General features: G+C 42.9%; 1 protein-coding gene and 1 long non-coding RNA gene across 5 annotated transcripts in view; one reads left to right on the top strand and one right to left on the bottom strand.

The window, feature by feature from the left end:
• Positions 1-7356: 7356 nt before the first annotated feature.
• Positions 7357-22239, bottom strand: fam83ga (family with sequence similarity 83 member Ga). 3 transcript variants are annotated; one of them, XR_002274736.1, is made up of 7 exons: positions 21763-22239; positions 19454-19621; positions 15100-15224; positions 11795-14417; positions 11625-11657; positions 10402-10491; positions 9757-9830 (listed from the first exon to the last, which is right to left on the bottom strand). XR_002274736.1 is itself a non-coding variant. In XM_020597799.1 (6 exons), the coding sequence occupies exons 1-5, from the start codon at positions 22213-22215 to the stop codon at positions 11628-11630; spliced, it is 3399 nt and encodes a 1132-aa protein (XP_020453455.1). In that variant the 5' UTR covers positions 22216-22239; the 3' UTR covers positions 9742-9830; positions 11625-11627. The 3 variants fall into 3 exon arrangements, 2 of the variants coding, with proteins under 2 accessions (XP_020453454.1, XP_020453455.1); XM_020597799.1 differs by lacking the exon at positions 10402-10491 and having other exon boundaries at positions 9742-9830; XM_020597798.1 differs by lacking the exons at positions 10402-10491; positions 11625-11657 and having other exon boundaries at positions 7357-9830.
• Positions 22235-25466, top strand: part of LOC109958856 (uncharacterized) — a 6072-nt gene continuing 2840 nt past the window's right edge. Inside the window, exons 1-2 of one of the 2 annotated variants that reach the window (XR_002274738.1) lie at positions 22235-22313; positions 23459-23660. This is a non-coding gene — a long non-coding RNA (uncharacterized LOC109958856). Of the gene's footprint in view, positions 22314-22695; positions 22750-23458; positions 23661-25466 lie in introns of those variants that run through there. The other variant, XR_002274737.1, reaches the window with a different exon arrangement.

Here is a 25466-nt window from a genome sequence, read left to right as displayed (position 1 = left end):
GTTATTACTGTACCCTCAGTGATGTTATCCAGTGCTGTGAATGCATCGGCATGTTCTGCAGGCTGCACTCATGAAACCGCAGCTGCCCACATCCACTGCTCATTTGTAAATGTATAACATATGTCTCATAATCTATGCAAATGCCTTGTCATGGCTGCAGATACTTGGAGTGAGGGGTCCCTCTGCTGGAACACTTATATTATTCACTGAATGACATGGAGTGAAGGTTTTAACCTGGAATATATCCTTATGTTATTCAGTGGAGTTTCTTCAAACACTTTCCTGCCTGCATTTCATCTCCATGGCAAAACAAAATAAAATTAAAAGATATGAACATAAATTAAGTTTAGCTGCAGGCCACATTCATTAATAAAAGTCATCATCCATCCTTATTGTAATTTATATCAAGAGAACTTGACTTGATTCTTACATAGAAACAGCTGCAAATAAATATCAGTGTCAGCATCTCAAGCTACTGTTAACTTATGGTACTATACTGTTAAATGTTTGTATTCCACTGGCTGCTGTAATGCAAAAGCCGTTTTTAAAAAACAGTGTAAATAATTGTCAATTCTATCTTTGCATTTTATAAAAGAAATTTGTGTCAAGATGAACTAAAATGATACAAAGCTCGATACTAGAAGCCCATTGATGTTTTTAATGATCCTTGTGAATATGTATGTGTTTCTGTACCACATGCTTAACTCTAAAACTCCTCTCAGACATTTGTGTTATGCTTCTGTACTGTATCCACACATGATTTCCACATAGGTGATGAATGTTTTAGTCATTGTTTGGTTTTATGTTGTGATGTGAATTGGCTTTTAGTGCAGTAGATCAGGGGATCCATGTGCTGAATGTATTATACTGCCCAGGTTATTAATGGAAAAATGTTACTGTTTTTTAAATTGTGTGATAAGTATGTGCAGCATTTCACTTTGAAATCAGTGGAAATGGGGAAAAGAGAGAAAGTGCCTTAGCTATTACCCAAGACAGCAGGTAGGTGGTGCACAGGAGGAAAAAACGAGAACAAATCTCCAGCACAGGCGACGTTTCAGATGTTAGATCTGTGAAGGACAGTTTCTTAGTATGTGTCAGTGGCTCCAGGCTTTGATCTGCACAGGGGACAGTGCACACTCAGTCTCTATAAGCTTTTGGAAAAGGAGTTTGTCTGGATTTAATGCTTTTGCATCCATAAAAGGTTGCTAATACACTTGTTCAACAACCAGATATTCATCATCTCCTTTTATTTAATGTCACTTCCGGACTACCTTTTTAAAGCCCAATAAATAACCATTTATACTGAGATCAGTTTTGTCTCTGACCATTTCATTTAATATGTACTGAAGGTTAATCCAAACTGATTATTAATAATATGTTGTAGATATATTTAGAGGTTCTCATCCTGACGTTAACTACATAAGATCAGGGGAATTGCAACAAAGTGGCCACATGCTGATTTACTTTCTTCCTTTGAACCAAAGCCATCATCAAATCAATCTAAATATAATATCAACATGCTGCTGAACATATACTACAAGTGACCTACCATCTTTAAGTGAGACATAGCTGAACACTGCTCTGTTAATCTTAAAACACGAGGTAACTGGAATGTCAATGAACATGAGCCTAACACAGCTTGGACACCTCAATGGGACTTATTTTCCTGGTAAAATAAAGGTTAGATATAAATTTTATAAGAGGTTCTATGCATCAGAAAATACAGTTTTGAGGTGCTGTTACACCTCTTTAAATTAGTTTTTAGATTAGATTAGACTTTATTGTTATTATTAGAAGATGTACATGTGAAAAGCAGTTAGTGTCTAACAAAATGTCATATTTACAAGCAAATAAAAATGCAGTATAGCAGATCAAACGTATGTACAAATGTATATATAGACAGTGATAAAGCAATGGTGAAAATGTATAGCATCTACACGACTAAAGCTAAATATATACAGATGCCCAAGTCGTATTCAAGTTATTCAGCAAAAAATTGTATTGTATGGTAAGATTTCTAGTAGACAGCATTAGTTTTAGTTAACGAGACTTATGAAATGGCAACTGAAAATAGATTACTGATCTAAAAGTCCATGCAACTTGAAGGCCTGCAGATGGCAATGTAGTCTAAGGGGTAATAGTTTTTTTTTATGAGACTGGGACAGTAAAAGTGTGTGTGTGTGTGTGTGTGTGTGTGTGGCCTTGTTTTTCTATACACGTGCAAATCAAAATCCATTTTTTGGTCCCCGCAACGTAGTTTGTCAGATTTTATGAAAACGATGGGGTGTAAGGTTAAAGCAAGTGTTGGTTAAGGTAAGGGTTAGGGTCAGGGTCAGGGTCAGGGTTAGACAAGTAGCAGTTCTATTTAAGGTTAGGGTTAGTCTCCTGGAAATGAATGTAAGGCTATGTAGGGACCCGGTCAGTGACAAAAACAAGGATGTGTGTGTGCATTTAATCCATCTGCCTTGAGCGGTTGTTTGAAAGGGTGTAGGAGCATTGTTCCACAGGAAGCCACAGCTCATTGTTGTTTGCCCTGTCTTTGCCTCAGCTGTGTTGCTGTCACTGACTCCTGACAAACATGAGTCACAGTCAAGGTCACAACTAAGCTGCGTGTGTCTCGTGAATATAAACACGATACAGTGGTAGAAACTTTTAATATACTGCGCACAAGTTTAGGCGGCACTACATAATCTATGACCTTTGCTGTCCTGTGCTCAATAGGGGCTACGAGCTCTACCACATTTATCCCCTGTGACGACAGAGGCTTAGAAATCTAATGTTCACATCAGGGAGGAGCTGGTAATTTACAGCATTTTCATTCAGAAGAAGTACAACACAAAGCACTTCCATAACAATACTGCTTGATCATACAGTTTTGTCTTGATTACCAGGCTCAAATTTCATCTAATCCAGCTCCATGCTGGCAGTTCTGCTCTGCATGAATGAGTACAAGTGCAGTGGGTATGGAGTTAAAGAAAATGACTTTTCCACAGACTGACTTTAGAGAACAGAAAGCTCACACCTTATCATGACCCTATCAGCCACTGCAGATACAGTGTCACTGTCATCTTGAGGTACAGAGTACTAAAACCTTTCTTAATGCTCTTCTGAGCATCAGATCCATCTTAAAAACATCATCTCAGATAACCTTCATACATCTCTGTCATATGTAAATGACGTTTAGTTTCATTCAGACACCATTTTTTCCTTTTGGAACAGTTTGCTATACATTCATTGACAGCTGTACAGCGAGGGTCTGAATATTGTGCTCAGGAGCTTGAGAAAGACTCCAAAGGGAGGGGATTCACTTATGCTCACCTTAAACTAAATGTCCTGCAAACTTACTGTAGATTTTTTAAGATTTTATATCGGACAACTTATAACATCACTGTCCCCAGCCTTCATCTTGAGCATGCAGATGTACTTTACATTTGGCCAAATGACTGCTCAATAACGCCAGATTCAGTGTTTGCCAAGTAAAACTAGGCTAAATTGCTTTAGTGAAATTAACAGTTTTTCAGAAGGCAAATGAAACGCCTTCCAGAGTCTCTCGCTCTGCCTAATTTTGTTCTCCCCCTTCTCTCTTCTTTTATTCTTTTTCTTAACCTTTTCTGACAGGATTAATTAAATGCCACTCCAACAATCAGCCGCAAGCCAGAGGAGGGTGTGTGCCTGTTTCTGACCTTAAAGCTTTATGTTTTTTTAAACCAGGGCTCTCCCTGCTGCTCTTACCTCGACACATCCAGGGCTCACTGTCTGTTGCTGTCTCTTTATCTCTCTGGTTGGCTGCAGGGCAGTCTGTAGAGCTTAGATGTCACAGCTGGTGTGAGGTTCAAAATATAATCTTACAACATCACATTAATACAAAACAATGAAGACAATACACCCTTTCAAAATGTGCCAGTTAGCCCTGAGCTTGTCTTTGGATGTCAGAGCAGCCTTACTTTCCATCCAGAGTGCCAGTGTGACCTTATCCAGCCAAGAGCTGATGTGCTGTCACCCCGAAGGGCGGCCCTGCTGTAAAACACATAGCCTTGGTTTAAGCCATGTTTCAGCTATGCATTCAGTTTCACTGTCTGTCACACTTTACAACTTTACTGCACACCTTGAACTCCAGAGTTAAGTTTGATCAGTGGCTATACAGTAGGGTCAAACATCCACTTGGTTTAACTTTCAAACAAAGGTTTTTTGCCAGGTGAATGGAGGAAAGTGACAGGCCCTGAAAGATATCTGGGGAACAAACCTCAATCATTTTTGCTTTTTAGCCAAAGTACCCAGAAATAACCTACGCAGGCACAAGAACATGCAAACTCGACATAGAAAGGCACCCGGTCGGCCCGGGTTCAAATCCAGAACATCCTTGCTGTGACGCGACAGCACTAACCACTGCATCACCATGCTGCCATCTGAGTCCCCTGTGCTTTGTGAATTTCATTCTCTCAGGAGAGCAGGTAAACCTCAGCTACTGCCAGGCGATGAAACTATTTTACAACTGCACTGTGGAACAGGCTGAGCCCTGCAGCTTCTGCAAGCTGCCACAAACTCTAATGTCTGTTTTCCACAGTTTTACTGCTGATTCACTGGTCTCTCTGCAGTCTTACACTTCTTCTCACTAAGTCACCTGCTCTGACTGCACAGTCCCTGTGATAAGACCTGCTTTATTTAACATTCATAACAGTTTCTTTTACATTTTCCTCAAACTATTGTTCACTGATGTCTGTATTGTATGTTTGTGTTTTTGTTGATGTGACACATCGTGAATCCATAAAGCAGGGGAACTGGAGCAGATCTGATCTGACACTGAGCAAGAGGTGGGTCACCAGGACAGGCCACAGCAATCACACAGCTGACACACACAGACTGACCTTTCACATTCACATTTACCGTTTGTCTTCGGCACTGTGGGAGGAAACCGGAGCACCCAAAGGAAATGTATGCAGGCACGAGGAGAACATGCAAACTCCACATAGGAAGGATGAAGCTTCCACATTAAGAAATTTGAACTGACACCTGCATCTTTAATCAAGTCCAAACAGGCTAATGGGGCACTTCATTACCCAGAGCACTGGGTGAGCATGAAAACACACAAATTAAAGCATTACTCATGTCATGTGTCAGAAATAGTTGATATCAGTCCTGGAGTCCACCTGCGCCTTCCTACACACATTTGCACACCCAAACAAACACTTCTCTTTCATAGGCTACCAGAGCATATCTGCAAGGCAGCCAGTGGCTATATTTACAAGTGTGTCTGCTGATGTGCATGTGTGTGAGCTACTTGGCAGTTGAGGAGCTGAAGGGTTGTCCACAAAACAGACCCAAAAGAGGGCCGATTCACTGTTCTGTGTGTGTGTGTGTGTGTGCCATCCTTGTCTGTATTGCAACACCTGAGGCTGAGTGGACGGTCGGCATTATCATTTATGATGAGCTTGGAGGGCTCAGCTGAATGGACGATGTTATGATGAGTCCTACGTGCCACTTTGCACCTGTGTGCATGTGTGTGTGTGTATCCACCTGGTGTCCAAGTCTCTCATCTCCATATAAATGGCCCGAGGGAGAGGGAATGGTTTCTTTTTAAATTTGAGTGTTTGAATGTGCATGGTGTGCTATTCTGGGTATGAGCCACCATTATTAGACCGTCCAATCATCCACAACAACAAAACCATTATCACAAGACTTCCATGAAGACTAGTGTGTGTGTATTTCACTTGTACTGACAGTTGCATGATGTTTGAGATGGGTGGAGCAGTAATGAAGCTTCACAGTGTGTTTGTGCTGAGCTGCTCGCTGACTATACAGGTTTGACAGAACAGGTTACCTGAATTTTTCTTTTTAGCTGTAACTGTTAATTGTACATACATTGCTGGTTTTGGTCTTGTCACAGGAAGAATTAGCCCATGAGGATTCACACAGCTGACTCAACCAGCTTGGCCGTGTGTGTGTGTGTGTGTGTGTTGTGTATGCATTGGCTCCCTCTTGCTTTATTCAGCTTCTCACCCTTTGCCTCTCAGTCCCTTCAGTTAAGAAGGGAGATTTTGTCCCCCCCCCCCGCCTCACTTCGTGTCTTCTGCTCTGGGGTCTGCAAGATGTTAAGTTCTCGGTTGGCATGCAGAGCAGCTTCATACGGCTCTAAAGGGCAGTTCCCATGATTCATTAACTTCATTTAATACAAAAAGAACTGAATTCATTCTGCTCTGATTTGATAACCCTAAAACATAATGTTCACACAATTCTAAGTACTTACAGAGAGAGTGGAATCACTACACACAAATAAAAGTGGTTTAAGTGTAAGACACAAACACACACTGGACAAGTGCACATATCAGATGTCTGTCCCCGTCAACAACATGACATACTGGAGACGTTATCATCTTCTACTGTCCGACGACATATGAATTATGTGAATTTCCATCAGTTACTCTAAACAGCAACTCTGCACGTTTTTTCATCTATATCTGTCCTCAGAGTAACAGGTCTGTCTTCTGTATTTATTGGCCTTGACTCTGCAGATAACTTATGTTTGTTTAGGGCACAGTCACTGTGACTTTCTCTTCTAGGCAAAAAGCATTTTGAATGTAAATAGGTTTTGGTGTAAACAAAGATTAAATCAATACACGGACTCTTTCAGCTTTTCAATGTACAGAACACAATGGAAGAACACACAAAAGGTCATCATAAACAATAAGACAGCATTTTTCATTAAGTTTTAACATTCAAATTCATAGCGTTTTGCATATGCAGAGGCACAGAAGAAGAAAACTTTGGCTTGTTAAAATGCAAACGTGTGGCTAATGGTCCCATTGAACTGTTTTTATTTGTGTCTACCTGTACAACAAAACTGAACATTTATGTACTTAAACGTCCACAGTGTAAATCTCTGTAACATCAGGTTGGAAACAGCAGCGTGCAACTTTTAGGGTTGTTCAGTATCACACAAAATAGAGAACAGCAGCACGGTGGCGCAGTGGTTAGCGCTGTCCCCTCACAGTAAGAATGTTCTGGGTCTGAGCCCCGGCTGACCTGACGCCTTTCTATGAAGGAGTCTACATGTTCTCCCTGTGCCTGCGTGGGTTCTCTCCAGGTACTCCAGCTTCCTCCCACAGTCCAGCGACATGCAGCTTAGGTTGACTGGTGACTCTAATTGCCTGTAGAAGTCAGTGTGGGTGTGCATGTGTTTGTCTGTCTCTAAGCACCAGCCCTGTGACAGACTGGTGACCTGTCCAGGGTGGACCCCGCCTCTTGACCAGAGTCAGCTGGGACTGGCTCCACCCCCCACTGACCCTCATTAGGATAAGCCGTATAGATAATGAATGTATGAACATTTTCATGTAAAAAAACTGCCCTGCTTTCATCAACCCATTTTAAACTCTATTAATGTGCATTTTGACAGTCACTCCTTGGTAAACTATAAGTACAGATTAATTATCCTGAATTCACATTCACATCACCACACCAGGATGAGAGAAATGCAAGTGAAAACACAAACTGGGGGAATTCCCAGTGGCCTTACAACAGTTCACTACAACGTATGAGAATGAATCCAGGGTGCAACAGTTTCTCTTTTTGCACAGTTGAAACTAGATCAGTTAAGAGAACACATGTTCTTTGTGTTCATTTACATAAAAACTGGAGATAAACGCTTCAACATTTGGATGTTTGATTTGTGAGAATGCAGGAGAGGGAGCTACCGTCCAGCTTCAGGGGCCAGATGCATAAAACTGTTCGTAAACTCTTGACTAAAACTGCATGTGCGCACTAAGGCAGAAGTGCGCATTGTTTGCGTCATGTGTGCCGGGTTCCGTCTCATAAGCCTCAAAGCACGAGCTTCTTTTCCACTCCCATTTTTAGACATAAATAGATGTAAATAAGCCCGTAATCAATTATTTGCATAGAAAACCTCTGTTTGCATATTAAAGAAGAAGGTCATTTCAGTGCCTGTAAAACTAAGACTGATTGGCGAAGTGGAGAGAATATGATTGTTTATTGGTCTCAATTCAGAGATGACAAACAGAAGAGAAGCTGCTGACTGGCAGGCTACCAGAACAGAGGACCGTGGCTGCGGTTAAAAGGAGAAAGAAGAAGAAGAAGTTGTCGGATTGTGAGCGAGAGACAAAAAAGCGCATGTGTGCGTACAAAGAGAGCATGAGGATGACAGGAGGATGGCACCTCCTGCATTATAGTATCTACAGCAGATGAACTAATTGCAGTTTTAACCACACACTAAACCCTCTTTCTCTTCTTACGGCGGCATCCTCAGGCGCCACCATTACGCACAGCTGCAGCTCTTTATAGGCCGTTGTAATATAATCACACTCCTGTAAAAGCTTATTGTTAGGCTGGTGATATCTTAATCATCATTACATGAGAATGAATTGACAGTAATAGCAGTCTACAGTATAAGTCACAAGAAATTCTAAAATGAAAAACAGGAAAACAGCTGAGGTAAAAGACATAAGATCAAAATTCATCAGGCCGACACTTTATGACCTGTAGTATATGTAAACAGCTGACAATAATGCAGGCTGCTTAGAAATGGTTGAAGCTTATCTTTCATCTCCACTTCAGGTCTACTCAAACCCTGTGCACGCATGGGATGAAGTATGCATGAGGTGCACATATTGTTCCCCCAAGTTCTATAGATATAGGCCTAGGCATGGTTTTTGTGTGTATGCATTGCTTTTGCATCTGGCCCCAGATGTCTAGGCCTCTCATTACATAGAAGGTCATGACCCCTAAAGAAGAAAGCTTATAGAGTGCAGGCAGTCGGGCAACTGAATTTTTAACATCAGGAGAACTTAATATATTGAAATGCAGCCATATGAATAAGAATCTGCGAAAATGTCTCTAGAAATGAGAAACACAGGAGCAAAAATAAAACTCTTACCCAGTCACACATAGTTTGGTCCAGTAATATGCACAGGAGTGGTTTCATATTGAATATGACCACGTGGAAAACTACTTAGTGTGCCCTCCACCAGATGAAACAGGAGAGGGTCAATCCCACAAAGTTCAGAAATTCACTCAAACTGCCAGAAAACTGTAACTGTAGAGTGAAAAATGTTGTGCACAGCCAAGTCCTTGCTGTGTACACCGATCACAGTACAGTTATGAGTTTAGACTTTTTTACTGAAGCTGAGGTAAGCTAGTTTTCTATTTTAATTTGTTATTTTAATATGCATTTTCTTTGGCATGATGTACCGTAACTATCTTGTGCTCTTCTGTCCTTGTACAGGAGAGGAGCTGCTGTCTGCTCTGCTCTGTGCTGGGCACTGGCTCAGTTTGTCCTTCAGGCCCTTAAGGTTGTACAGCCTGCTAAAGGTGACAGTGAATGGAGATCTTCTTTCTTCCTGCCTGGGTGCCTCCTGCGCTGAAGCCATCTGGCTCTGGGAATGAGGATGGAACTTGGACTGCATGTTTGAATGTTTGTGGAGCAAAGAAGGCCGGGCTTCTGGGTGAAGATGTTGATTCTGTGACTGTCTGGCCCTCGCACTGTCCTGAGCTACTAGAGGCTGTCGAGAGATGAGGCTCTGCTGGCTGCCGGAGACTTCAGTCTGCTTCTGCCCAGCTGCAGACCCAATAACACCTGCTGCAAATGGAGGGGCTCCTCTGTACACAGATCTGTGAAGAGATGAGGTATTATCCGAGACTGGGAAACTATAATGGAGCACCTTGTTTTCAGGATGGTTCAGCTGATGGCTTCTCCAGGGACGCTGTCCCTGAGGCTGGGTGGCTGGCCAGGGACGAGGGGTTCTGGGTGGTCGGGAAGGGGAGGGCGACCCACTGCCTCGCTGCCGCTGTCCCCGTGAAAGCTTGGGAGAGGTATGCAACAGCTAAGGAAGAAGAAGAGAAGAACCGTATGATGCATGCATGCATGCTCAGGTATTAGTACATTTGACTAGGGTTATTCCGTTTGTGGGCCGCCAACTTACTTACAACGGAGTGCAAAACGTTTACATTCACAAATGCACTGCTGGCTGACATAAAAGAGAAAAGAGAGGCATTTGGGTGCAAATGTGAGCTCTGCTTTATTGTCACTTGTGCTAATACTAAATGAGTGAACTGAGTGAAACAAAGTAAACACCTCCGTGTGTTGAGCAGACATTTGTTAGATAAAAAGTGGAGACTCAGGTCAACAGTGAGTGAGTTGAACTATCTTTCACCAGTTCGTTAATACTGCGTCAGTGTGAATATGTGCAGGGCTGTGTCACACACAGTAGTCTCCTTGTTCAGTAACAAACAGGTGTTGTGTGTTTCAACTTGGTGGTGCTCTGCTGGTGCATACTCAACAGACCTACACACACACCACAGAAGTGATAAGATTGTCTAGTGCACCTCATACCAGGTGCCCTCAGACTTCCGCTCCTGTCCCAGTCACCTGACTGCCCACACTGATATGCTCACCTGTTTCCACATTCATAATCAGGCCCTGCTGGCCTCATTCTTTGCTGTTCACCTCGTTGGCTCCCTGTTTTTGCCACCTTACCTGTAAGTCTAATAATTGTTTCTCTATTAATGTACTTCACACTACCCCACTGCCTGCGTTTGCATTCTCCCTGAATGTGCTCCATACAGCAATCATGACAGATAGATAATGGATTTGGTTAGTTCCAAAGACCCATTTAAACACACACACAAATTATGTAAAAACATTTGACACATTCAGAGTTCAGTCCACCTTGGGAGATGACTAAGCACCAACCAGTCCAAACTAATGAGTGTAACACCTCAGTGAGACATTGTGAGTTCAGCAGCTGAGATGCTGCTGCAGGTCATTTAATACCATCCTCCTGCTGACATTGCATTGGCTTACTCTATTCACTGTTCATGTGTTTTGAGTAAACACGGTGAAACAAAACATAGTATTATTAAAAAAATGAATATGTACAATGATTACATTTTGAATGAATAAGTGTCAAACTTATTCATTATTATAACATGTGAGAAACTCTTGCTGAAGTGCCAAATGCTGAGAATTGATACCACTCACATTTTGTACACTAAATACCAACAGCCACCTGCTTTAGCCTAGCACAGCAGCTGGAAACAGGGAAACTAAAAGCCTGCTAGCACATGTACAAGTCACCGACGTTAAGTTTTGTTTGTTTAATCCAAACAAAAACTGGTTATGTGTCAGTGGGGAGCTCTTGGCAGGCAAACAGCAAAGACTCCAGGAACTACACTGACTTAAAAAAACCGTATGGAACAAAACTAGTTTCTGTACAGAAAAGACACCAGATGTAATGTGTTAGTTAATGAACTCTGGAGGTGCTGGTAGAGGCGATTTGGACACAGCCAGGCGAACTGTTTCCCCGTTTCCAGTATTTATGTTAAGCTAACCTCACATTTCACTTACTGATCCGCAGTCTGTGGTACAGACGTGCATCAAATATGTGTGGTATTAATCCTAATATGGTGGAATATGTGTAAAATGTGTCAAATGTTATGTGCAGTTTTAAAACCGCTGAATGGTGAAACTGCAAAGGCTCATCAAAGAAACAACGAAGGAGTAAAATGTGATATTTCTTGATTTGATTCAGATTAATATTAGTTAATATTAGTTTTGGAGAAATATAGTTATAAAGCATGTCCCCTGACAAAATGGATAGACTGTGAACTGTGCTTACCCTTTATGTCACTGGTGTAGGCTGAACAGAAAACTGCAAAATGTTTAGAAAGTTAAACAGTGTAAATGATTTGGGTTAGATTAACCTGCATGGTGGCTCTAATTTTTGTGCGAAAAGGAGAAATTATTTTGAAAATAAAGATGAAAATATCTGCTGCCTTCTGATCATACCTTATGTCCCTCCTTCTCTCTGGGTGCTTGGGGCCTGCCTCTTCTTTCCACACTGCTGGATTGTTGTGCTACCTTGTCCGCTACCTTCTCTTTGCCTGGTCCCGCTGCCTTCTCTGGTTTAAGGCCACTAGTGGACGAGTGCTTTAGATCTGTTTCCTTATTGGTTGACTTTCCCAGAGCCGTTCCTACATTGACCAGACTCTCTGCTTCCGATTTGTTCTTTGCTCTTTTTCTCTCAGGAGCTTGAGGTTGGGTCTCCTTGTTGTTTTCTGCTATTTCTGCTGAATCTATTTTTAAACTCTCGGTTGTTCGCTTAGCTTCCTCACTGCCTTTCCTCTCTGCCCCACTCAGTTTCCTCCCATTTTCATCCTCTTCTCTCCCATTTTCTTCTACATTTGCTTTATTTTCAGGTAAAGAAGAAGAAGAAGAGGAAGAAGAAGAAGAAGAGGAGCTACTGCCAGGCCCACACACTGCTGTTTCACTGCTAGAGGTACTGGTTGCACTGTCAGCGGTGCCTGATGACTCATTTGGGGTAGCTGCATGTGTAAAGTTGTCATGATCCTCTGTTGGCCCGTGGTTGCAGTAACCCACATGGTCAAACACACCATCAAGGAGAGGAGAGTTGCTACATTCATAATACTCCTCCGAGGTAGTGGAGGGGTTGGAGTCCTCCCTTGGCGAGACATCCCCGTCACTATCATTGGGCGTAGGTGTCCAGAGGCCTGTAGTGTGTGAGCAAGGGTCTGCTGTCTGTGTTTGTGAGGCTGGGGTTGGCATGTGTGGAGGAACCCCATCAGGAGTTGGAGTGTGTTTGAGAGTGGGTGAAGGTAATTCTCGCTCAGGTGCTGGTGAACGCTGGTCTGGCATGTGTGTGTCAGAGAAGTGTAAGCGCAGGGGTCTCTCAGGAGTGTGTGAGGTTGCCCGTGCTTTGGGAGATGGCTGGGATTCTTGAGAGGTGATGATGTGTGTGTTATGTTGTGCTGTATTTGGCTCGCTGTCTGTGCGGTGTGCTCCTGATGTGTCCCTTGGATTACCTCGCTGAATGTGTATGCTATCATCAGCGCTGTCTTTGGCTATGTGTGAGTTAGTTGTGGCAGGAACAGGAATGTGTGTTGAATCTTTTAAGTCCACAGTCTCTAATGGATTCCCTGCATAGTACGGTGTCCCGTGAGGCTCATGTGCTCTTGCTCTTGCATTGTTTGTCTGTATGTTGTCACTTTTTTCTTTTGGCACTTCAGCAGCCTCACAGCCTGTTGGGGTTTTTTCTGGAGCCTCGGTGTCTGTCTGTGCTGTGGCCACGTGGTCCGTCTGTGTCTTTGGGGTTATTTTGCAGTCTGATGTCAAACTCTTGGGGTCAACTTCTTCAGCTTTTTCTGTGACAGTCTTCACCACATTTGTTACATGAGCTTCACTGTGGGCCTCTAGTGGCCCTGTGTTGGCCAGGCTCTCAGCCCTCTCGACAACACTGCTCTCTGGTGCCTTCTGGTCATTGCTGGTGACTGAGTTTGTGTCAGCCGGTGCACACAGGTGTGAGGACTGTACACTGTTTGACTTCTGTGTCCTGGACACAGCAGCACTTTGACTGTTTAAACTAGTTTCTGCTTCTTGTGTAGTGTTGGATCCAGGAAGGGGCTCTGGCTTAGGGTTGTTTTTGGTGCGAGAGGGCCCCTGATTGTTGGGAGCAGATGCCTTACTGCTGGATTGGGAAGGTGTGTGTTCAGCGAGGTGAGGTGTAGTGTTGTGGCCTGCATCTTGGTTGGTGGATGTGCTTGACTGCAGTTTATTCTCAGTGTTGAGAGCCTTAGAAGCATCCTTAACATGTTCGGACCTTTGCTCAGGTGCAGGTAATTTCTGTCCAGGTGGCTCCTCTTTACTTTGGATGTCACTGGGTTGTGTTGGTTGAGCATTGTCTCCAGATTCTCCAGCCTTGATTATATCTTGTCTTGGCTGGACTTCATGCTTCTCCACATGATTTCCAGTAATCTGTTGGGGCATGGCAACCTCTGGCAGGGTTTCCTTTGGCATGCTGATTGGAGTGCTGAACCTGACTGCTTGGCTGGTTTCAAACATCTCAGACCGCTGCAGATGGACCGGAGCTGGTTTGCTGGTATCCCGAATGTTAATGTATCCAATTACATCGCTGGGCGGGTCAGGCTCAGGCCAAGTGGGCAAGTATGCGATTAAGCACGCTTTCTCTAAATCAACAAGTCCAGGATGCAGGGGAGGAGACTCCTCTATAGCTTCTTTATTGGCCCCTCTCTGCCTCCTCCTCTTGGTTTCTGTGACATCTGGGTTCTTGGAGTTCTCTGGATTTGGGGATTCTTTGGGGCTATTGTTATCAGCAGCAGGGGTAGGGCTGGAGCTGGAGCTGGGGTTCCCTTCAACAACCAGGGCGTATTTGGGGCTGTACAGTTTCCTAGCAACAGCAGCAGAAGGTAGGGCCACAGTGCTCAGCTGCGGGAGGGGCCCGGGCTCAGGTTCGGGTTCCATGGTGATCTGCCGGAGGTCAACAGAGCTGGAAGTCCCATAAAGGCAGCGAAACAGCTGATCGAAAGCGTGCACTGCCTGGCCTGTTACCATGGTGATGAGATTTTTGTCCAGCCGCGATGACATCCAGGTGAAACTGCAGTACACACAGAAAATACAAGTCAGACTGTTAAAGTACATCAAGTCCATGAACATGTACTCAGGCCAAGTAAACGGCAGCAACTGAACCAGGCAGGTAGATTCACAGTACATTCAGCTTTCAAAGTGGCTTTGTTTTCGGCACTGAGCTCCAGAGAACAAGTAGCTGTGCAGTTCAAGTTCTGATTTTCAGCTTTTAAGGGCATTTGAGATTCAGAGATAAAGTTTCTGCTGATGTCTATGTGTAAACAGTCACTTAATACAATGGATTTGTAATCGCATACTAAATATATTTTTATCATTTATATCATATTAATTGGTCAAATTACATTCTATCACTAAGACAGTATGTGAATTATGCACAGTATGTGTGGTGTTAAATTTACAGCCTCAAATTAACCTGGAGTACGGAGCCAAACCTAAATGTGTCACTGATGCTCAGCACTGTATGTATATTTATTTTCCTTGGACATAGAATACATTTCCAACCTGTTTGTCTAGTATTTAAAGAATGCTACTGAGCGTCACTAGAGACAGTGCATTCTTTACTCTTATCTCTCCATGCCATGGAGAAACAAAGACAGGTGGAGCACACAGATAATCTTTCTTTCAGTCACTGTCTCTCTTGCTTTATCTCGTTCTAACACTCACTGACAAATACACACAGAAAATACACTGACCTGTACGAACCAGACACAGCTTTGTCTCCATCAATAAACATAAATCTGTGTCCCATTTGCCCTCTGACCTTGGTGCAGGACCGAGTGTGAAACTCCGCTCCATCTGTGCAGCGAACACGAAGGTGCTGCAACACACAAGCACACAGAGTGGATTTGTCCTACATCCTCCACTGTAATCTGTCCTAACATTGTGAGATCCTATATTGTAAGTAAAAAAAAAATAAATGAATAACATCCAGTTATTGCAACATGCAATGAACAAATGTTATTTTTAGCATTTTTAAATATCTTCCTCTTTGAATATTTGTTGGCTGACTGGCCAGGGTTTGTACAGTGGCAAAGAAAAACCATGTGAGCCCTTTGAAATGACCTGGTTTTCTCCAGTAATGTCATCTGATGTTCATGCAAGTCACGCATATAGATAAACATAAAGCGCTTAAGATAACTCGGTTTTAATATTTCATGTCTTAATAAATCCCTTAAAAACATTCACAGTGATGGTGGGAAAAACCCTTGGATGTAATAAACGATCGAACCCCTCCGGCAGCTGAAGGTCAGACCTGCACAATCCTCAGGAGTTATTTCCTTCCTTACAGAACGACTTCAGTGTGAACAGCTCTCTTGAGATCATTCCAAAGTTCCTCTATCAGGTTAACATCTGGCCTCGGACTGGGCCACTTCTTTCTTCGTGTCAAGTCATTCTGTAGCAGATTTACTTCAGTTTAGGTCAGTCTTCTGCTACATCAACCAGTTCCTTCAAAGGCCCATCACCCATATAAGACTGAAGTTAAAGCACTTTGAAACTTTTTAATAAAATCTCTTTAGTAAACAGAAACAGTAGAAGGAGTAATTTTCCACTTGCTTCCCTGAATTTAAACAAATTTCTCCACACTGTTGTGCAAGTACACCTACCAACACATCTTGCACAACCAACATGTTAATTGCCACGGATTTTGATTCAGTTAAAATCTGGTGTCCCGCAGGGGTCGGTTCTTGAGCCACTGTCCCATCACACAACCACACAGTTAAGAAATAAAAAGTGACCTCGTGTCCTCTATTATTTGAATTGCATTGTAGAGCATTTGATCACCAAGAGCACAATTTCTTTACATGTGTACAGTGTCTTTGTGTGTGCACACACTTTATTTTTCTTTTGCATTGTGCACATGGAAACAGCGACTTTGACCGACCCACATGTGTGATAGTATATCTGTGCAGCAATACAGTATATTCAGAGTGGCAGTGCTAATGTTTAGTGATCATTATTGATACTAACTGGGTGGTATAGTCATAAAAGACTTGGACAGTGTTTCAGATAAGAGACCACACATAAAAAGTGCCTTAGGTCAAACACTTTCATTATCAAGTCGTTCTCAGTTCTCTCACATTGACTCACTTTTCCTTTCCCTTTCTTCCTTCCTTTCTTTAGCACATACTGATAACAGCGCATATCAATATCTAATGAATCTCAGTGACACAAAAGCTGTATCCCAATTCGGCAGATGCTCCAAAACAACACGCAACAGAATGTCTTATTATGAGCCAAAAATATGTTCGGCATAAGGAATATGCAGCTATGTTTTGGCAGCTCCTGGAGGATATGAGTAATGTCTCCATTTTGGCCTTTAGCATCCCATAATCCACTGCTTTTCCACATTTGTTAAATGGCAAGTTTTAGTGATCATTGTCAACTTGGAAATAAGCTGGAACTATGTGATCAGATTGTCATTGTAAGGTATTTGGTTCATGTAGGTCATCAGTGACAGACTAATAAAACCCAGGAAAGTTGCCGAGGTGTGGTTGTAGTCACAGTGTTACTGATTAATTTAAGTGGATGTAGTTGCCATTACCTTGGTATGCTATTGACATGTTTGTCAGCTGTTTCAGGTGATTTTCCTGATGATAAACCAGAACATTTTGACCTCAGGTTGAACCTGACCTTTAGGTCCCCTGAAAGGCACAATTTCATGTGCCACATTTCTCAGAGGGGCTGGGTCCTGTCTCTGTGATGCAGCCAAAAATATTATATTTCCAGATGTCTTGAAGTAGCAGATTAGTCCCGGCATGGCCTGTCTCACAGTAGAGACACTTGTTTCCCTGCCTCCTCTGGACCCACCCTTAGCTTTCTTTTCTTTATCTTTTCCTAACTGATGAAACCTGACAATTGTGTTTGTGTATTTAGCTTTAAGCAGTGAATGAAGAGCCGTTAAGCTGTCATAAAACAATTTCATATGAAAATACAACCACTGAACAGGATTCAGTTACAGTAGTACTGTAGCTTCAACAGAGAAGAACACCCTGACCAACTGAGACATGGATCGGTTCCAGTGACCAAACTGTGGATTTGTCTGTTTTGTGGAAATACGTACTTACACCAAGCTCAAAGTGCACATCTGTTAGGCTGAAGGGTCACTGTAATATAGTTGTCCTGAACTGAAGCATGAGAAAAAAATCTTGCACCTCTTTGCCTCAGTCATCTGGTCTCACCACTCATCCGTCTTTCCTCATTCTATCCACTCCCCCACCTGTCATTTACAGCTTAGAGCAAAAACTAAGGCTGTCCTCAAGCTGTCACACCTGTCACCTTCTCTTCCTGCCAGTCATTCTCTTATTCAGCAGCCAAGGCTCAGGCCTCCAACAGATTTGTCACTTTTGCATTAGCTGTTTGTCATTGTTGTATAGCTGTCCCCCTGGGTTGTCAAATTTTCAGGGATACCACATAGTAACCACAGTGAGAAGCTTCTGTCAGAGATCTATGTTGGAGTACTGAAAGGCATGTATGCATTTGTGAACTAAAATCTTGCTGATAACTGATCTGTGCTGACTCTCGGTGAAAAAGAATATAGAATACTTGACAAAACAGAAATGCATAAAGGAATAGTGTGTCTTCTTGATGCAGAGACATTCTGTTTTCAAATATTTGACTGATTTACATGTGGGGCAGCTTCAGGCTAAGTGCGTGCTGCGCAGCTGTATTACTGTAAGCAGGTTTGCACAGGGCACGGACAGATATTCAACGGTAAAAAACAACTGGAGCAGATACAATGGGAGCCATGATACAGTCCTGAGAAGTCGGAAGAAAATGGGAGAATGCCATTTCAAATATAAAAAAACAGGCCCATGCCTTGAGAACAAAACTGGATTAATAACAAAGTATGAAAGTCTCATCCTTCTCTTGTCATGTGTAATCATCATGTGCCATATAAACATACTGTATGTTCATTAAGCACAAACTGCCACTTGAGACTGTGGCATTTTCTGCTGTTTTGCTTATAATCCAGATCCAGATGGTACAGAAATTCTGCCTTTGCATTTCACTCTAGTTCCTCCGAGGCATAAAATGGCAGAGGGGTGTGTGTGTGTGTGTGTGTGTGTGTTATAGGAATGTGTTCATGCATGCGTGTATGTGTGTGGGACAATAAGTCTGTCACCACAAGTATTCTAGCCTGTGCTCTAATGCATTTCTATTATTGTTATTATCATCTCTTGAGGTGTCCTAAATACGTCTTTCTCTGTCTTCAGTGACTCCTGTCTGCCTGCCAAATACTGATATAAACCATTATATACCTCATCACCAACTGTCACTTTGAACATAATTATTTAACACCCAGGGAGCCGGTGCTGTATGTGGGATTTTCTAAAGTGTCTCCCAACAAGAAGGTGGAGCGCTCAACAGCACTGAAGCAACTCTGGCTTCCACCTACCAACCATGGCACTGTCAGGTGCTTAGCACTGAACCTACCCAAACAGTATATTGAGTGACTTGAGGCAGAACAATCATGTTTTGCGGCTTGGCAGTGTGGTCACAGGGTTTAGCTCTACGTTCCCTTAAGATTCAGCTGTATTTTCCTCATTACTCACTTTCACGTCCTAACATGACTAAAATCTGCTTTACAACTTGTGTTTTTCATGGTAACCAGCCAATTATGGAATAAAACACTCAAGGTAGAAAAATAAAGTAAAAGATCCCTCTGAGGTGTGGTGCCAGCTGGACGTGCTTGCCAGTTGCTGAGTGAATCTGTAGGTGCATGTGTGAGCAAGAGAAAGAGAAAGAAAGAGCCGGCATGCGCTTTCACTTATCCGTGCATAAAAAAGACCTCAATCACATCTTTCTTTCACAAGATAATTTGTATTGTACTATGTTCTGTAACAGTCGTTTACAGATGGATTTCTGTCCCAAAATGAGCGGATCATTTCTATTTTCCATTAAAGGCTTTAAGTGTGAACTAGTCATACATCAGATTCACTTGTTATAGTTCATTCTTAAAGAACTGGTTGTGGTGGGAACCACTGACTCTTCATACTTGTATCCCACTGCTACACCAATATGATGAAGCGAGTGACACTGGCTCACCTTGAGATGTCCAGCGTGCATGCTGGCCCTCTGACACATGGACAGGAAATGAGGTAGCGTTGAGCGTTCCAGCAGGATGTAGACCGAAACCTTCCTCTTGAATCCAGCATCTAACAAATCTCTGAAGATGTCGACATCAGTAAAGACATCCATCACCACTGCTATCACCTGGAGACACACAGATACATGTGGGATACATCACTTTGTCTCAGTCTCTCCCATGGAAGACGCAAGGAGAGATGCAAGAAAACATGTTTTCAGACAAACAAGATGCCCTTTGAACTGAAATAAAGTGATAGGAGCAATATTACTTATTGTGAAGACACAAAAGCAAGTGTAAAAAAGGTAAGTCTTAACCCAGGGTTTCAATGTGACAACAGATTACGAGGATCTGCCACTAAACTATTCCACAGTCTGGGAGCAGCAATTGAAAAGGCTCTGTCACCTCTAGATTTGGACTGTGAGCATGGAACAGATATGAGTAACCAATAAGATGATATGGGATGAGATCAGAGATGGAGGATGGCACCAAACCATGCAATGATTTAAAAATGGGAACTTTAAAGTCAACGTTATATTTAAGTAGTAACCAGTAAAGAGAGGCCAGTATAGAGGAAATGTGGCCTCTTCCGCTGGGTACAAGGGAGGAGTCCTGCGGCTGTATTTTGCACTAGCTGACAGTGGACAGGGAGCCTCTCATTTAACTGAAGAAAATTTGTGCTCAGGGAGGCACAGCAGACAGTGGACAGGGAGCCTCTCATTTAAATTTGTGCTCAGGGAGGCACAGCGGCATGGTGGTTAGCGATGTTGTTCAGGAATAAGCGGTATAGATAATAGATGGATGGATGAAATTTCTGCTCATCCAGCATTTCAAGACAATTTAAAAGAGAACAGTAGTCTTGTGATTAATGAAGAAAGTTGTTGATGGTTCTTTGGTCAATCAGACAGTTCACACAAATCCACTTCTCTTAACCAGATGGTGAATCTGAAAACAAACTAAACAGAACTTGGGCATCTTAAATTGGTTCTGTTATTTGTCTGTCCACTTCAGAATAAACTCCTCCCTCACTTCTCAGAAATCTCACTTCAGTACTCACTCCTCAAACACAAGCGCGCTGGGACATCCTTCAAGATGTCAGACAGGAACAACGTCTGGGTCGAACAAGGATTGAGGAACAAAGAACAATCAAATAAAGGAACTGGGATGTACCCAAAACCTTGTTAATGCACATGGGAAACAGATGCACACATACATATTTTATGCATGCAAATCTGTAAATACACAGCCACTTTATTTCAATGCAGTAGGATGAAGCCTTAGTCCTTAGTCATTGTGACTAGGTTGATTTTACAGTGTTTGTCCTCCTCTGCCAAAACAAACTAGATGCAGGTTGTTCCACGGGTTTTATTTTAATATGATTGCACATTTTCATGCACAAAAGAAAACTCTGAAGACAAGAATTGGAAGTGATGAGTGTTCTCCCAGCTCACGCTTATATGAGATATATATCTTTTTCTGACAGAAGCATTTCAGGAAAATGCCCACAGGATGTTTCTGTCAAACTACACATACCACTGAGAACATCCACTAAGAAATAAAACATGTCATAAGCTTGTACCTTCAGGTGAGTCAGCTGTATGAACACTCTCCAGCACACACTCAGATGCATGCACCGTGGCAGTAATAAATTTACTCAAGCAAATATCCAGCACAATGCTCCTGTGTTCTTCTCTCAGTACACGATAAAGCAGCTTAAACAAGGTGCACTTTACTCTCGACTGCCTCATTAGGTGAGAAATCTTCACTCTGACCTCATACTGTCTGAGCCATGGCAGCTCATGGTGACATTACATCTCTTTCAGTTAATCCTCTCAATGGTTACATCAGGTTAGAGAACCGAGGGGCTGATCCTCATAATCAGCAGCCACTGTTGTATTTAAGAAGCTTATAGGAGTTTTAAATGATTGGAAACCAATGTCAATAGTTACATGGGCTTTGGACAGTTTGCCTTCAATCATTAGCAAGAGCCTAAGAACAGAGATACAGCACAGATACAGAAATGATAAGTAAACAAAGACACAGAAGTAAACAGTTTAATATTTTCATGATGTCCTCCAAAAGGCCAAAAACCCTCGGTTGTTTTACTTTTTATGCATTTGAATCCTTTACGCAGGCGGATAAGTGAAGAAAGCAGAGTTTGGGATACAGTAGAGGTTAATTCTAAAGAGAGAAAACAATAAACCCAGGGGCTATTGCTAAATACAACACTGAGGTGTAGAATTGTGTCCAGTTGCAGTGTCCCACTTACCTTCTGCGCCTGCGCAATCGTTTTTCTGACAACCTCTTTGATGTGCGCCTGACCATCCAGCGGTGGCTGTGTGTACACGGTAACGCGCGTCACCCCCCGGTAAGCCTCGCTGTCCGGCCAGCCCAGGTCCATCCGGGGTACAGATGTGTCCGACAAATCGGGCCAGTAGTGCAGCGACAGCGGGGGCTCGTCGTCCTCCGCGTTCTCCGGGAACACCTCCGAATCCGTGTCGTAGGGCTCCACCGCCCCAGCGAGACTTTCCAGCTCCAGGTCGGAGAGGAAGCCTCGCAGGCCGCGCGCCTCCAGGTACTTGAGGAACTCCTGTCGGCCATCCCGGAGGAGCGCCTCGAGCGCGAGCCGCTGGTCTTCGCTGTAGAGGAACTCCGGTTTAGACTCGTGCGTTCGCGGGTTGACGTTGTTATCGTCCAGGCACCGTAACTGGGACAGAGCCATGTCTCAGACCCAAAGTACTTAACAAGAAACAACTTTAAACACCAAGTTTGACGGGACAGTTCTTCTCCTAGACCTCTCCAGACGTTGGCTAAAGACAGGTGCATAAAAGCGTTTTGACTCCTCTGTGCTTCAAACAGCTGACAACTTTGGCTGTAGACGTTATATACATTATTTTAAAGAGTCCCCTGCTTCGGCCAGGCTCGTAATTCCTGTGACAGGCCATGGTGCGTTAACACTCAGCCATTATCTTTCCTATTACCAACTGAAGAACTTGAGTTCTCCAGAGCGAGTGAGTGACACCCCGCCGGCAGCACCGCCCGACAGGTGTGATCCTGCCAGACAAAACACACCCACCCACCCACAGCCTACTGAAACATGCACGCTTTGTCACGTGGCCTGGGAAGCTTTCCAACAGATCCTCTCTAAGTGTGTTAGAACTGTATTCGTCTGAGTTTGACCAAGGGAAACGAGTGACTACCGAGGCTATCCCTCACTTCTAAACCTGATCAAACCAGGTGCCAGGTGCCCATACAGGTGACATTTAACAGGACCGTAAATAACCTGTGCGGTGCTGTTCTACCTGTTCTGTCATGTGTCCTAACCCTCCCGCCACATTGGGAGAGCGCCAGTCTGTGTTTTTATAAAATGAAACCGATAATGACTTTATAGAAATGCAAAAACAAACTGAAGAGATTATGGGATTAAAGTAATAGTATTTAAAAACATAGCCTGGAGGGAACAGGATGCATATGTTTTAGTTTTCAAAAAATAGGCTCAGTATTTTGGATCTTAAACTGCAAACTACATGTTCACCTACCCAGCACATCCTGACTCTTTATTAGAGCTTCAGCTAAATTCTCAATCTTGTTAATGCCAGTTAAAGTTACACAACACTTCATAATGAAAGCAAAGATACAAGTCTTCACAGGCCCAATCAAACACATAGCCCTCAGCTTTCAATGCAGTTAGACGTCTTTCATGTTTTAATAACAGTAAATTAATTCAGAAGAAAAACATCAATACCTTGATAGTGAGTAGGCTGCAGTGACATGAGGCTGCTTGGCTTGATCTGCAATGATATGCATGGTGCAATCATGTGTCATTAACTGCTCAGGGAGGCAGCAGGAGAAAAAGAGATTACATGGTGACATGGGATTAACTTTGCAGTGGGGGAGTATAGCGTGGTACTTTATCAGTCAGTATGTAAACTGCATATAATAATTTATTCATTTCCTGTGATTAGTTTTGACCAGTGATGTCATCGGCAAGACGCCCAAAGAAGCCCATGGCATGATAACTCTTGTTTACCATGAATCATTCCTGCCGTTTACCAAGAAACCGTGAACGTGCACCGCGTTGACCTTTCCAGCCTTGAAGGAGCACATCAAAGACACATCGCTGTGCAGTCACCTGGTGTCTTGCCAGTCTTCGAGTTGGAGATTCTGGTTAGTAGTTTCTAACTATATTTATGCAGTATTGCTTTTTGTATTTCACTAGCATTCACCTTTTAATTTGACACTTGGTTTTGTTGGCACGAATACAGCCTCACCCACACAAAACCTCTATGATTTCTGAGAAGAAGCATTAAAGAAACTACAGCATCTGCAGGTTGGCTTTAGGAGCTCAGGTATTAAAAAACAGGTGTGGACCAACTGATTTGAAATATTTCCTTGAAGGCTTACAGAAGTAACTTATACTGTGTTTGAACTGACAACAGCACTGCAAAAATGTTTGATGTTTGATGGAGTCTGGCAAAGTAACACAAGACTGTCTGTGCTACAACACAATGAAGCAGATTACTTGCAAGTGCGCATTCCTGGTACATAAGGGTGCACTGGATATCTCTTTACAGTCATGGATATATTACTCAAACTGGTCTGGTGGATTATGTTTCACTGTTTCAACATGCCCACACAAATTCAACACAATTTTTTTTTACATATAGTACTTAAAAAGTGCCTACTTAGAGAGACTAAGAGCAGAGACATGTAAGATTTGATTCTCATAGGCTCTAGTTACTTTATAAGCTTTAGTTATTTTCCTTATTCTAGTTTCCTTTAGTTACTTTTCAGTTCTTCATTTTCTTTTATTTACTGTTCATACCTTTATTTTCCTTGCTTATACATATTAAAACTGTGTTGATGACTGCTGTATTCTACTGAGTGAAACTTTGGAACTGCATGCTATAAATTCTGTAGAGACAGGATGTCTGTATCTCCAAGTAACCAGACGGCCTATTTTACATTTTAACAAAGACCTGTTCGCCTGTTTTGCACCTTGACCTAGACCCACTTAGCATATTCCAAGTTCTGCTTTGTCATGGGGTGTCCTGAGAGACAGGGGGCCTACAACCCGAGATGACCATCTGACCCGTTTAGCATACTTACTAGCATCACGCACACAGGGGGGCCTGCAGCCCAGACCACATATTGTTCAGTGTCCATTGATCAACCTACAACCTGAGAAACACACACACACACACACCTGGTTTAGATCATATTTCAACAAGCAGACGCAGGCAGGGGTTGACCTGCTCACGCCAAATGCCCAAGAGGATTACGAAGTGTGGAATGTTGTACCTCTGTCCAGAACACATAACTCATGGCTCAGAGAACGAATTTCCTGCGGGAGCTCTGTCTCTCTGACTTCAGTGCTGTAAGACTTTACCTGTGCCCAGACTTTGAGTAAACTTTCTGTTGATTTTATACAGTCCTCACCTGTCTTCAATTCTCGCGCTTTTTTAATAAAAGAATTTGGGTAAAATCTAACAGACACACCAAGCCGACGGTCGGGCACTGGTGTGTCCCACACCGTTGGCACTAGTGGGCCTCTGTCTGCGGCTGTTCGGCTGATTTCTAAATGCTGAATTGGCATCAGTCCATCAGGCCTCGTCGATGAGAGAGAGCCCAATCTGGTTGGCCATTGAGCTTAGCAAATCAGTGCACGAGAAGAGAACTGTTTGGGAAAGCTCCTTCAGCTTGTTGCTGTAGTAGCCATGATCTCACCCATTTAGTGCAGTTTCTCCTTGTTTTTCACCACCACAATCTCGTTTCTTCTTCCACAAAAAAAAACTGAGGGCATGGCCAGTGTCATTTGCAACTTTTATCAGACTAGAAGCAGCTGTAAACAGCAGCTGATTTGGACAAGAGGTGCTTTGTTTATAGCTTATAATTCTTCATTCTAGCTCTTCTTCTTTGCCTTTTCGCATGGCAAATACACATACTGCCACCTGCTCATAGGGGGAGTTATTT

This window comes from Monopterus albus, unplaced genomic scaffold, assembly GCF_001952655.1.
Source record: "Monopterus albus unplaced genomic scaffold, M_albus_1.0 scaffold35.1, whole genome shotgun sequence".
Lineage (NCBI taxonomy): Eukaryota > Metazoa > Chordata > Actinopteri > Synbranchiformes > Synbranchidae > Monopterus > Monopterus albus.
Note: the sequence above shows the minus strand (reverse complement) of the source record. Positions and strands in the feature narration are given on the sequence as shown.

Excerpts from the sequence above, each read along its gene's own strand:
- fam83ga (XM_020597798.1), bottom strand. The coding sequence starts at position 22,215 with ATGGCTCTGTCCCAGTTACGGTGCCTGGACGATAACAACGTCAACCCG. Across the intron at positions 19,622-21,762 it reads CGATTGCGCAGGCGCAGAAG|GTGATAGCAGTGGTGATGGA; the intron begins GTAAGTGGGACA and ends GTGTGTCTCCAG. Across the intron at positions 14,418-15,099 it reads GCTGTGTCTGGTTCGTACAG|TTTCACCTGGATGTCATCGC; the intron begins GTCAGTGTATTT and ends TGTGTACTGCAG.